The sequence below is a fragment of the Acyrthosiphon pisum genome, chromosome A2 (genome assembly GCF_005508785.2).
Source record: "Acyrthosiphon pisum isolate AL4f chromosome A2, pea_aphid_22Mar2018_4r6ur, whole genome shotgun sequence".
In the NCBI taxonomy this organism is placed as follows: domain Eukaryota; kingdom Metazoa; phylum Arthropoda; class Insecta; order Hemiptera; family Aphididae; genus Acyrthosiphon; species Acyrthosiphon pisum.
In genome coordinates this window covers 76,732,146-76,744,675 of record NC_042495.1, presented here as the reverse complement: position 1 = coordinate 76,744,675, position 12,530 = coordinate 76,732,146, and the positions used below count along the sequence as shown (strand labels likewise).

At 28.7% G+C, this 12,530-nt stretch overlaps 2 protein-coding genes across 2 annotated transcripts in view; one reads left to right on the top strand and one right to left on the bottom strand.

Annotated features, from left to right (window-relative positions):
• The window catches only part of LOC100167609 (palmitoyltransferase ZDHHC5), a 9,782-nt gene extending 5,401 nt beyond the window's left edge, over positions 1-4,381 (top strand). Inside the window, exons 5-9 of the mRNA XM_001951454.4 lie at positions 1,118-1,312; positions 1,389-1,560; positions 2,055-2,245; positions 2,320-2,469; positions 3,554-4,381. Coding sequence (XP_001951489.1) covers positions 1,118-1,312; positions 1,389-1,560; positions 2,055-2,245; positions 2,320-2,469; positions 3,554-4,115 — 1,270 coding nt within the window. The 3' untranslated portion in view covers positions 4,116-4,381. The remainder of the gene's footprint in view (positions 1-1,117; positions 1,313-1,388; positions 1,561-2,054; positions 2,246-2,319; positions 2,470-3,553) is intronic.
• Positions 4,382-4,817: 436 nt separating this feature from the next.
• LOC100160760 (derlin-2) lies at positions 4,818-12,306 on the bottom strand. Its single transcript, XM_001951549.5, has 6 exons — positions 11,943-12,306; positions 11,772-11,837; positions 11,528-11,695; positions 9,129-9,251; positions 5,660-5,823; positions 4,818-5,119 (listed from the first exon to the last, which is right to left on the bottom strand). The coding sequence occupies exons 1-6, from the start codon at positions 12,033-12,035 to the stop codon at positions 4,996-4,998; spliced, it is 738 nt and encodes a 245-aa protein (XP_001951584.1). The 5' UTR covers positions 12,036-12,306; the 3' UTR covers positions 4,818-4,995.
• Positions 12,307-12,530: the final 224 nt, after the last annotated feature.

Here is a 12,530-nt window from a genome sequence, read left to right as displayed (position 1 = left end):
TGGAATAACTATTTTAGTTATTTTTTTTTTGATTGTATAATATTATTTGTGGGTACTTGAAACTTCTAAAGTATACTATTATATATCTATGATAGTACCACGGTTTATTGTTGATGTATAACGCGTTACCTAATGGATATTGTGATATGATTAATTTGGAATTTATTATTGATACCTATAATTATAGGTCAATTTTTTTTAATACTATAGATAAGTAAACCTATAATAGGTATATCTAATACCTAGACTGATAAACCGTCTCCGCTCAGAATCGTTTTTCTTATACAGTGATATTATATCATTGAATTCAAATTTAATACTATCCATTATACAGTGACCCACTTGTAACCTACTGTACAGCAGAGCGACATCCACTTACCCACCTTTTTTATTATGAAACATTGATTATTTCAAAAAGTATTAATAATATGGTTTCAAATCATAAGTTTTCGATACATAAACATCAAATTTAGAACAAGTAACTTATAAGTATTTAATGTTTAATGTGCATAGTGGAGTTTTTACACGGTTACCTCGCAAAATGTTGGTCCATTACTCCGCTCATCAATACCCTAAATACTTATAACTTATGAAATACTCGTTGTATTTTGATTTTTATGTATCAAAATACTTAGAAAAATATTCTGCTTTCAAAGATGAAACTTAAATTGTTTGTTGATATTTAAAAAAGTGAAAAGCTAAAAATAACTAAAAAGATAAAAATATTAGAAAATATAATTTTTTTAAGACAAATTGCTTTATAACAACTTAAAACTATGTAAAAAATTTTTTTCAAAAACCAAATACTTTTTGAAATAATGAGTGGTTTATGGTAAAAGAATCACCTTGTTGCTGTCTCGTATTGCCCAATTTATTTCAATTTTAGTTTAAATTATTTTTTAAGAATAGCAAATATTGATATTTAACCAATTAGAAATGTAATGCTATTTAGTATTTAGTACTTTTTTCACATTTCTAAATTATTTAATAACAATAAATATACAAGTTAATGTAGTAGAATATTAAAAATAGATCATTTTTGCCTAACCTATTGCAATTCATTTTTCAATTTTTAATAAAAGTATAATAATTTTCCTTTATTTAAATTATTTATCAGATTAACATTGTGTGGCTTAGTAATTATTTTGTTTATACCAATATTTGGTTTGACTGGATTTCATGCTGTATTAGTTGCTCGTGGTCGAACAACTAATGAACAAGTCACCGGAAAGTTCAAAGGGGGTTACAATCCATTTTCACATGGCTGTCGTCTAAACTGTATAATTATTTTATTTGGACCTCAGTTTCCTAGGTAATTTTGCTATCACATATATTATATTATATATATACATATACTTTACCATAATAATAATAATTTTGTATTTTAGTTTGTTGAAAGTGAAAACTTCCAAGTATCAAAAACATAAAAAACAAATTCAGAACAGTTTTAATGTACCTCCGCCATTATTAACAAAAGAAGATAATTGTGGTCCACCTGTTGCTAAAACTTATTTGGATAATAGCAATGGCTTACATCATTCTTCAAATAATTATAATAAGGTAAGACATGTTATTTGTTAGTTCTTAAATTTCACTTAAACTAGATATGAGGGATTTTAATTCAAATTTATGTTTGTTTGAAATTTAATGTACAACAACTAGTGCATGGATGATGAAACTGTTATTATGGTACACATTTTTTATACTTGCAATATTAATTAATAATACCCAGTAACATTTTTTAGTTTATAGCTCCTTTAGTTTATAGTATTGGGTTTAATTTAAGACTTGCTTGTAGCATGTTAAATATAGTATAATGAAATGCATATCACAAACTATTTTACGATTGTTTATTAGTTACAATATTTAGCTTTAATTAGTATTGGTTTTTAGACTACTACTTATTTAACTGGTTAGATTTTACTTGTATAGATTACCAATTATTGTATTTACCTATTAAATTTAGTAAAATATGATTTTTCTTTGAATTATCAACTATCCTGTTGCATCAAATTTTCTTTATTTGTCTATTTAAACTTTTTATTATTTTCTAGATGTCACCAGGAAGAGACTGTTTAGAGCTAGATATTGAATTAACTGCTTCACAGTCACAAGACTGTGAACCAACACCGCCATTACAGCGACAAGGCTCAAAAAACAATTTCTACTTACCTTCGTATGATACAACTGATAGTGCTAGGATGTCTTATGTGACACGAACAGCTCCTCACCCATCTCGACCAAGGTACATGTCTTAAAAGAGTAAATAGTTATATTTTAAATTGTTTGTTTATTAATGTTAATTATAATATGCAAAAGAATGAATGAAATGGGCAACAGTTTGTCGAGAGAAACCATGATAGATCCAAATCGTCAATCCAACATCATTATGCAAAGTCCAACAATGCAGCAGAGAATGAAAGCTATCGGGGTACCCACGGCGTTGGCACTGTCTAGTCCATTAAGGCGGCAAGTACCCTATTTAAATTAACTAAATAATCTAGAAAATAATTTTTGTCCATTCTTAACGATATCTAGTAGTTGTGATATACAGAATAGTATTAAATAGTAAAAAAAAAGTAATTGAGAAAACCTGAAAACAACAACTAGACTCCCAATTAATACAATTTCTAAAGAAGCACTTAAAAATATATTTAGATTTTACTTCAATTTGTTTAAATAGTAGCCATTGACAAAAAGTCAAAATCAAATTTGTATGATCTCAAAACCAAAAAATATGTAAAACTTGGAATGTCTAATTTTTGCACTCAAAAATTATCTACATAGTACATAATATAATATAATATATCTCTATTTGCATGATAGCTGTGTTTTGAATGGGATTTGCCTGGTTGTTGCACCAAATGACGCATTTTTTTTTCTTAATAATATACAATCAAAAACTAATTTTGACCAAAAAATGGAGATGTCTTGTTGCTGCTCTCGGCTCTTCAATTATTAAAACTGCGCAAACAATATATTATGATAAAAATATAATAATAAATGTCTAACTATAAACTATGTGGGTCAAAATAATTATGAATACTACTTAGGCGTTGTAAAACAATAATATAGTGGTCATAATAATATTACAAGCAGTTATTTACGATTATAGACAAAGATTAATTATAGACTAAGATTATGTCTTCCTTCCACCGTACCCAGTGGATAAAAAAAAAATGGTATTGCTCAAGAAAAATAATTTTATGTGACCCACCCCTCATAAAACTGTTGTACAGACCTATAAAATTTCCTATTTTTCTTCTATCAAATACTCACCCACCCGCCCATATTTAAGGTGTTGCCTGGGCACACTTTGACCTTTATTACAAGACACTGACCATACCTCTTCATATCATAGTTTAATTATAGTTGGATAGTTTGTTGATAACTCACATCAATGTTAATAAAAATATAAAGACAACTGTCAGCATTAGATATTTAATAATACATGCAATGAAATACTTATTGCTCATTTTGTCTGCTGAAAGATTTAGTTTTATTTAAAAGAATTTCTATTTCACTAATTTTTATTTTCCTTGCTGTATATTAGATCTAACCCTGGAACTCCGACTCAAGTGAAACGACCTGACTTTATAGGAGTTAGTTCTTCTGCTAAACATTATGAATACCAAGAACGTAGTCCACAACGGCGTTTTTTGTCTGAAGGTGACATCTTACGTGAGCATGAACGTCCACCTTCTTATCCACGTATAAATAATACTGTTGACAATATTCAAGAATTAGCCGGATCACCGCAAAGAGGTGTTTATACATGGAAAGACACCCCCGGGGCAACTGGTTCTTACTATGTTCCCCGACAAGCGCCTACATTCAACTATTGTGCAGCACATAATGATTATAGATCTAATCCGACTAGTCCAACAACAAAAACGTATTATCCTGTTCGTGGGGGTGTTCCTGTTTATCCTCCTCAACCGTCACCTGTAGGCAAGAAAAAACCTCCTCCAGTACAGACAAGGAGACCTATGTCCTTTGCCAGGGCGTTGGACCATGATGCAATGGAGATGTCAATTAACAGAGGAAACAGTACTGACAACGGAAGTCCTGATCGTAAAAGTGTTTATGACAAAAACTATGAAATATCTGTTTAAATGTGTTGTTGATAGCTTTCTTTTTAACTTTCCAGAATTTTTTTATGTTATGTTAAATTATTGTCATGTGCATTCTCTGAATAGATTGAAATTAACTGTTGTAAATATAATATATATATTTTTTTTAAGGCCCATCAAAAGCAAATATATTACTTACAAAGTTGTGTGTTACAGGGTGTTGTAGAATATTATGTTAAGAATAGTGAATAATTATGTTTATTTGAAGTTTAGCCATTTCAACTTAAACTTATTGTCATTACCAATTACTTATATGTTAATTTTAATGGTAGAACAATTAATTATAAAATCTAGTCATAATTTTTGAAATATTACATTGTATAATACCTTTAACAATTGATATAAAACTTAAATATTTAAAGAAATATGTTTGTATCATAATTTATTGTATGTAAATAACATTTATAAAATATATACATTTTGTTTACAAATAAAAAAAAACAATAATTTAATAGTTATATATCTATAGTTTCAATATATGGATATTTTGTAAACTATTACCGGATATTATGATTAATAAGCATGGCATTTTTTTCTCTTAATTTGTTGGCATATATATTTCTATAAGCACCCTGTACTGTTTTTATAGTTTTTACTAATGTTGTGACTTTTGTTTATACTTAATTAATTTCCTCAAAATTTGTATTTAAAAAAAAAAAAAGAAAAGAAAAAAAACAATTAAAATGATTATAGACATTTTACTTATAATTTGGTTTTTGAATAAATAAATGAATATGTTTATGAATTACCTATAAAATAATAGGTTAATAATTAACCATTCAATTTTTATTTATGTTATAAATTATTATTTACAGTTCTCAATTAACAGTTCAACACAACAATATATGATATACACACTGACTCAATCATTTTGACGACCTTCAGGTTGAATTTCAGGTGCGTTTCCGCCCCAATTAAATCCTCCCGGGCGAAACTCTGGCGGTGGCACGTGATCCTCTTCTGGCGCTGGATCAAGAAGGTGTTTTCTATAAAAAAAAAGAGTAAATAAATAGCATTACTAAATACAAATGTATAACACAATTTCGATGGACGTGTAGAACAACCGATTAGATTTAAATATAATTCGTTTCCCAGTAACATTTCAAATGTTGGATAGCTAACATCCATTAAACTACTATATTCTATTCAGGAAAGATTGAACTGCTTTCGCGCATACAGACTGAGCCACCGTACGGTACCTAACCCCCCCCCCCCCCCAAGTGATGGCTATGCATTCTGTGATTGGCCGACAGTTATCGCTAGCGGTCGTCAGGCGCCTGTACTAACGCTCTTACCGATGTCCAAATTGTGGTAGGGATGTGCGGAAAAAACGTGTTTTATTCGGCCGAATGGTTCAATCTTATTCTGAATAGAGTATACCTAAAATCTTGATTGGGTAATTAAGTTAGATATATTTAAAACGCAATTGAGACATTGAATATTTATATCAACATAATATTTGCATGACAACATATGGTTGTCCGTGCATGATTTAAAAAAAAATATTATAAAATTGAAAAACTTACAAGAAAAGTGGTGTCTTTAGTATCTTAAGGTTTGCTCTGTGTTGAGGAAGCACGTCTTCTAGATAGTAATAACAATGGCCAACAGCAATTCCCATCAAATCTACCCATGGTGTGTTCCCCAACAGAATTGAAAAACCAAGTAACACCCATGGCAGGTATGGAGCCTGTTTAAATTAAAATATACGTCAATGTTAAATTTAATTAAATTTCATACATAAAATAATTAAAATAGCTCAAAAGGAGTTGTTAAGTTGTTTCTACTTTCTACATACAGTAATAACCGTTAAATCGCCATACGGATGAAATTCATTTATTTTTGGCGAATTTAAATTTTAGACAAATAGTTATCTGTAATAACCACGGCACGGGCCATATTATTGGCGGTTTATGACAAGAATAAATTTCATAATAAGGACAAATATTAAATAATCATTGTCAAAATTAAATGGTTATTAATAATATAAATTAGATAAAAAAAAAACAAACTTTGGTAAAGCAAAAATACAACACAATTTTTACTTAAACAAAATATGTTAGAAACGAGAATACAGATTTTATTTAGTATAAGATAAACAGGGCTTGTAACTTCATGCACTAAAAAAAGCGTAAATTTATATATCCTAAGATTTTTTAATTATGCACTCAAAATATGCATTATGTAATCATAAGCAAATTTTAAAATAATAAGAATAAATAGATACATTTTAAAAGTATTTTATTCCTTTTAATATATATTATATATTATATATTATATATTTATATATTATATAACATTTAAAATTAATAAAATTAATACTTGTGAAGTTCAAATAGCTTTGTCATCTTTATAAATCTTAATTAAGTAGTCATTTTTTGTTTAATTTGTATATACCCTTATCCAGCACCTACAATTAAAACATTTGGAATGAAATATGAGGTATACACTATACTAGGACACTAGGTAATCACACACTCACACGACAATAAAAATTAATCAAAACACTATCATTTTGTGTACGGGAAAGTAAATAAGAAACAAGAAAATTTTCAAATATTTGTCTAAAAAATATTAATAATATGCACTAGACATTGGACTGTTAAAAAATAGACGATATGACATATATGCCTTTACACCCAAAACATGCACAATCAAACTTCAAATTATTACTATTGTTATGAAACGGATTTGTATCTCAGTTATCATGTTCTCCTGTGTAGCAAACAAAACATGCAGATACATGAATTTACGAGCCCTGGTAATAAATAATGATGTTATGAAAATACACTTTAATGTGACATACACTCAAATGTTATATATTTCCCTGGTTTCTCAAACAGCATTATAAACAATATTTACTGTATTATTCTATAAAATCAAGAATATCGGTAAGTAATAACAAATTAACTAAGCTTCAAAGTTCATTAAACAGTGTTAATTATGAAAATCTGTTTGTTGGTATAGGAATTGACTAATAAAAATGTTAGATAATATTATACAAAATATTAAATACCGACCTAGGTATACTTTATACAAGACTTTCTATCTTAAAAAGTTTATTATAATAAATAAATATTATTAATTTGGAGGTTATATTTAAGTTGTAAGTATGCAATACAAATATTTTTTAAATTAATTTAAAATTTAGTTTTGTTTCCTTATTTGTATATAAGGTACATTATATTTAACCACGCAACCTAAATTTTAGATTTTTATTTCATCTTATGTATGTAGGGCAAACAAAAATTGATGAAAAGCAGATCATTTGTTTTGAAGTTATAGTTATCTAAAGTTTGTCGTTCTTACGGTTTTGGTAAAATAGCCGAAATTTGCTTGTTTTTAAATATCATATTGTTGCCCAATGGTTAATGTGCCATGTGGGTAACTCGTGGTACAGGGTAACTTTTACACACTTTTTTATTGTTATAACATGGCACAGAATTGAATTAATTATTACTCATTAATATTTTATTTACATTGGGACCTATTTGAGGGGGTTTTTCATAGCAAACCAAGGGTTGTTTTTGCTTTATATTGACTGTGAGTGATCCTGCTGGGTCTCTAGATGCACTGCCAAGTGCATTTGTTTATACTCTGTGACCTATTTGAGGTGGTTTTTCAAACTAAGTCGAGAAATGGTTTTGTTTTAAATTGTCAGAGCAAATGACCTGGCACGGTGCAAAGAATAAGTAAATCTCGGCTATTTAACCAAAACCGTATAAATGAAAAACTTTAAATGGTTATAACTTTGAATCTAATGATCTGCACCCCCTTTTTCAGTGTTGAAAAATACATAAGAAGAACATACAAAATTTAAAAAAATTAGGGTGCAGGGTAAAGTAGAAAAGTCTCAAATATTATATTGAGTTAACATCTCAACCCATAGAAATAAAATTAGAAATATTTACTTTGTGTAATTTTACTGCACGTATTACCAGGGCTCGTAAGTTATGCATTTGCATATAAATCTATAAAGTTGTATTTAATGCTAGATGACAGAAATTAATTTCAAGATACCACGGTTAAATATGTGAAGTCCTATTTTGCATATTTTTATTTTATCGGGCATATTATACATGATTTTGATATTCCTATTCATATTATATATCAATATGCATTTTTTTTATGGAAATACTATTAAAGAATCAACATTTGACGAAAAAAACGCATAAAAGCAAAAAATTTTTCATTATAATATTATATAAAATGTTTGGCAATTCGGTTGCGACATAAAATGATTAAAGTTAAATAGGTATATAGTAGTAATCACTTCATTTAGTTTATCAGTGTTTTGGGTACACATCACGATTACGGATTAGATAGAATGATTCTATCAAAAATCCAAATGGAATATATATATATATATAATTTAAAATAGAAATTGTCTTTTCTTTTTGATTATTTAACAATAGTTTCTTGGAATTTGCAGAGTGAATAACTGGAAACTGTTTCAGTCGTTATTGTGACGTGTGTGCGCATACGTTTGTTTAAAATCCAACAATAATATTTTATATATTCGTATTTATATACTTTGAATAATTATGAATGAATGGATAATTCATGTTGTTCCAAAAATTTTTTAAGATTTTTATATGTTCATAATTTTAGATATTTAGTGCATATAAATGAATATTTTGCCAATTTTGAGTGCATAAATGCATGTTTATTTAGGCAATTTTTAGGGCATGAACTTATGGACCTTGGTCATTACTAAGTATCATCTTGTACAAGATTAAATTAAAAGATGGGGAATGGAGTCCTCAGGCAAACTACGGCCTCTCTCTGGGCAGGCAACTGTCTAGAGAATGAGGCCGCCATCCCTGAACCGGGCATGTCGGAAACCTAAAGGTGCCCAATTAAAATTCTGCCAAACCAACAAAACACACATTTTTCAGCCAACTGTTTCCCTCACTACAAACAATAAAAAACAGCGAATAACGATAGTCGCCGGGCTTAAGCTCGATAATAAAAAAATAAAAATAAAAAGATTACCTGAAAGTTTAATACACCAAAAAAGTTCATTCTAATGTATGGGTTTCTTCGTGACCAAATATATACTAACATTATTGTTAGTGCTTGTCCTAAAAATAATAGGTTGATAAAAAATGCCCAAATCTAATATTATAATAATATTAGTTAAGTCAAATTAAAAAATAATTAATACAATTTAAACTATAACTATAGAATGTTTATCTAATTTGGTTAGATTTATTATTAATTCAATAAACTTGAATGAATTTGGCTTTAATAACATTTAAATTATAAGAAAAACATTTTAAATTATTATCCCAAGATATTAGTAAAATATTTTGGTTCTATCTAAAAATATTGAAGAAACACAAAAAACAATTTTATTCATCAACTCTTAAACTTTCATGAATTGTGATTTGTTAATTAAATATATTCTAAATGATAAATAATTATTTGTAATGAATATTTATTACTATTATTTCAAAAACTAAAGATGTTTATTTCTAAGGTTTTCATTGAAGTTTTTTCGTCATGAAAAATAATAAATATTTTCTTTCGTAGTCCGCTATAGACTAAAAAACTACTGCACTGTTATAAAAATTTTTGCAAAATAGTCTATGCTTTACGGAGAAGGATTAAACTATTGAAATATTTGATCAGGCATGTAGAAATAGTACATCGAAAGTGTGCAACAAATTAAAATCTGAAAATTTAATTACCACCCAACATGGAAAATTACACCATATACAGAAAATTACATTGAAAACCAATATATGTACAAGTGTAACATACAAATCATCTGCAGAATTTTACAAAACAATTGTTGGATATTGAAAGAGGAAAATGGCAAAAACAATGTATTGCTGTATAAACGTATGTAAAATTATAACCACAGTCAAGTTGACTCAAAATGTTTTCCCAAATATCATACAGAATTATAAAAGTGAAATTAAACCATTTTAAATGAAAATTTAAAGAAACGATTTATTTCAGACAGAAATGACATTCAATTTCAAATGTTTGCAGTTTCCATTACGACTTGTCTGGTTTTACGTTTTGAATACAAGTGTATAGAATAAGGTTGGAAAATCTATACCTTTCACATGCTTAACTGTATGTGACCTGCTTTCATGTTGGAAAACCATGATTTACGCTCACGATGGAAAATAAAAACCATTATGTATCCAAAAGCATTTTAATAAACAGAATTAAAATAAGATGTTAAATATTAAAAAAATTATTAGAAGAAAATAAATAGAAAGATAAGAAAATTATCAGTTCCCTTAAAAATTGAATTTCAGATGAAGGCGTAGCAAGTAGCAACGCGCGCAGGGTATAGCTAATAAAATGTATTCAATAATGTAAAAATTAATGATGTATCTAATTTAAACGGTACTCGTGTAGTATAGTGTAGTAACCTACCTCTAATTCATTGATGTAGTATGCTACCTAACTACCAAAAAAGTTCTGAGTGTTTAACATTTTTACATACTGATATATAACAATTTATTTAACTAAAATGTACTTTATGCGTATTGATCATCATCATTGTTAAGTATTTTAATACATTATATATTGTTATGCTGTGTTTAAGTTATTCTAGAAAACTACAAATATAATGACACTTGTCTTGTTGTGTTTAAATTATTGACCGCCATTTTCGTTCGCGGTCTAACATATTGTCTGTTGCTTAACACAGCAAGATTGAGGGACGCAACACAAAATAAAATGATTTAATATCTAAAAGTAAGTTATCATGGGGCTAGGTGGATATTTACCTGTAATTTACCAGATAGTTACCAGTATAATTATTGATATTTAGCTATTATAGTATTGCATAAGCCAGGACCGTAAGACCGTTATAATATGTTGTTTATCTTAATAACTCAAGCCACAAATGCTTACCCATAATAAAAGTAAATACAAATATAACACAGAAGAGTAGGTATATCATATTTTCCTGTAGGTAGCATACTGCATGTGTACAGCTTTTTGGTAGGTAACATTTCACTCAGTAGCACACACTGGAGGGTTCAAGGGTAGCAGCTGCTACCCCTGATTTTTTTGGTGAGTAGGTGGGTGGAACCCCTGACCCCAAAATATTTACATCATAAAATTAAATCTTACTACCTATAAAAAAAAAATATTAAATAATTATATAGAGGTAATTGATTTAATATAACCACTATTTATTTTTGAGTGTGCGCCACAGACTTTACAATAGATAGCATACTACACAAGTATCATTTAAACTAAATACATTATTTGATATTAAACTTTCAATTATGTTCATTTAATCCATATATTCTGAAATATAGAAAAAGTAAGCATTGTCAGGTCATGTAGTACTCAACATTTAAATTTTAAAATATTCTATCCAAGAGTCTTGACTTATATATAAAAACTATTGAAAAGGATACAATCATTAATGTGGCACCAAACAAAAACATCATTACAAAATCAGCTGTTCTTGAACGAAATGATCCTTCTTCGAGCATACGACAATAACGATATGTGAATATCATGTTGAATAGAAAATTGAAACCAATATTTCCGAAAAATAGAAAAGTTGTGATCAGTCTCCATACCTGGAATAAATAAAATTTGAATATATAATGTTAGCTATGTTTGACAATCCTCATTGATACAATGAATTTTACGTACTTGAAATTGTTTTAGTATCAGCAATGGATTAAAGTACAACTGAAACGGGGAGACAACATCCAACTGCTATAAATTAAATCATCGACACGCATAAAGTTAGGGTTTTCGAATGCGTTCAAAATCATACCGTTACTGGTAGAAGAGTAAAACTGAATACAACACTATACTTACAACAGCTAGGGTGGTGATTACACAGGCTGTCGTGTACGCTCTGGTGACCGGTGGCATTTGCATGTATTCATGTCGGAGCGTATGGTACGCCATAGCAGACCGAAGAAAAATCGTATTCCCGTGAGTTCGTTCAATGTATACACAAAACGAAAACAGTGTTCCAGTGCGTCGGCGAGATTGGTAAGCGCAGTATCGTTAGCAGCATTAAAACGATATTAAGACGACAGTAGAATACTCTTCAAGAATAATTTTCACGATACTTCCGTGATATTCTCTGGCAAAACGAATGCAAATCAACCACATACACACATATTTTTACTTTAAAAAATCGTGTTTACATACTACTTACATACGTACCTATATTAAAATATTATATTAATCTTGTCATGATAACGTGTTTTGGTTCCTGATAAAAAATGTTTATTGAAAACCGCGGTATTGTGGCGGTATTGACGTCGAGCCTACAAAATGCAATAGATCCGGTGGCAAGTACTACCACAGATTACATAATAGATGATCATATTATTATCACAGAATAGATGAAATTTCATCTATTCTGTGATATTATCATCGTTGTTAATACCGATT

What these genes read in the sequence shown, in the direction of transcription:
- LOC100160760 (XM_001951549.5), bottom strand. Translation starts at nt 12,035, where the DNA reads ATGGCGTACCATACGCTCCGACATGAATACATGCAAATGCCACCGGTC. An exon ending in TAATCACCACCCTAGCTGTT is followed by an intron (nt 11,838 to 11,942) that starts GTAAGTATAGTG and finishes TTTAATTTATAG; the next exon opens with CAGTTGGATGTTGTCTCCCC. An exon ending in TTGGTGTATTAAACTTTCAG is followed by an intron (nt 5,824 to 9,128) that starts GTAATCTTTTTA and finishes TAATTTAAACAG; the next exon opens with GCTCCATACCTGCCATGGGT.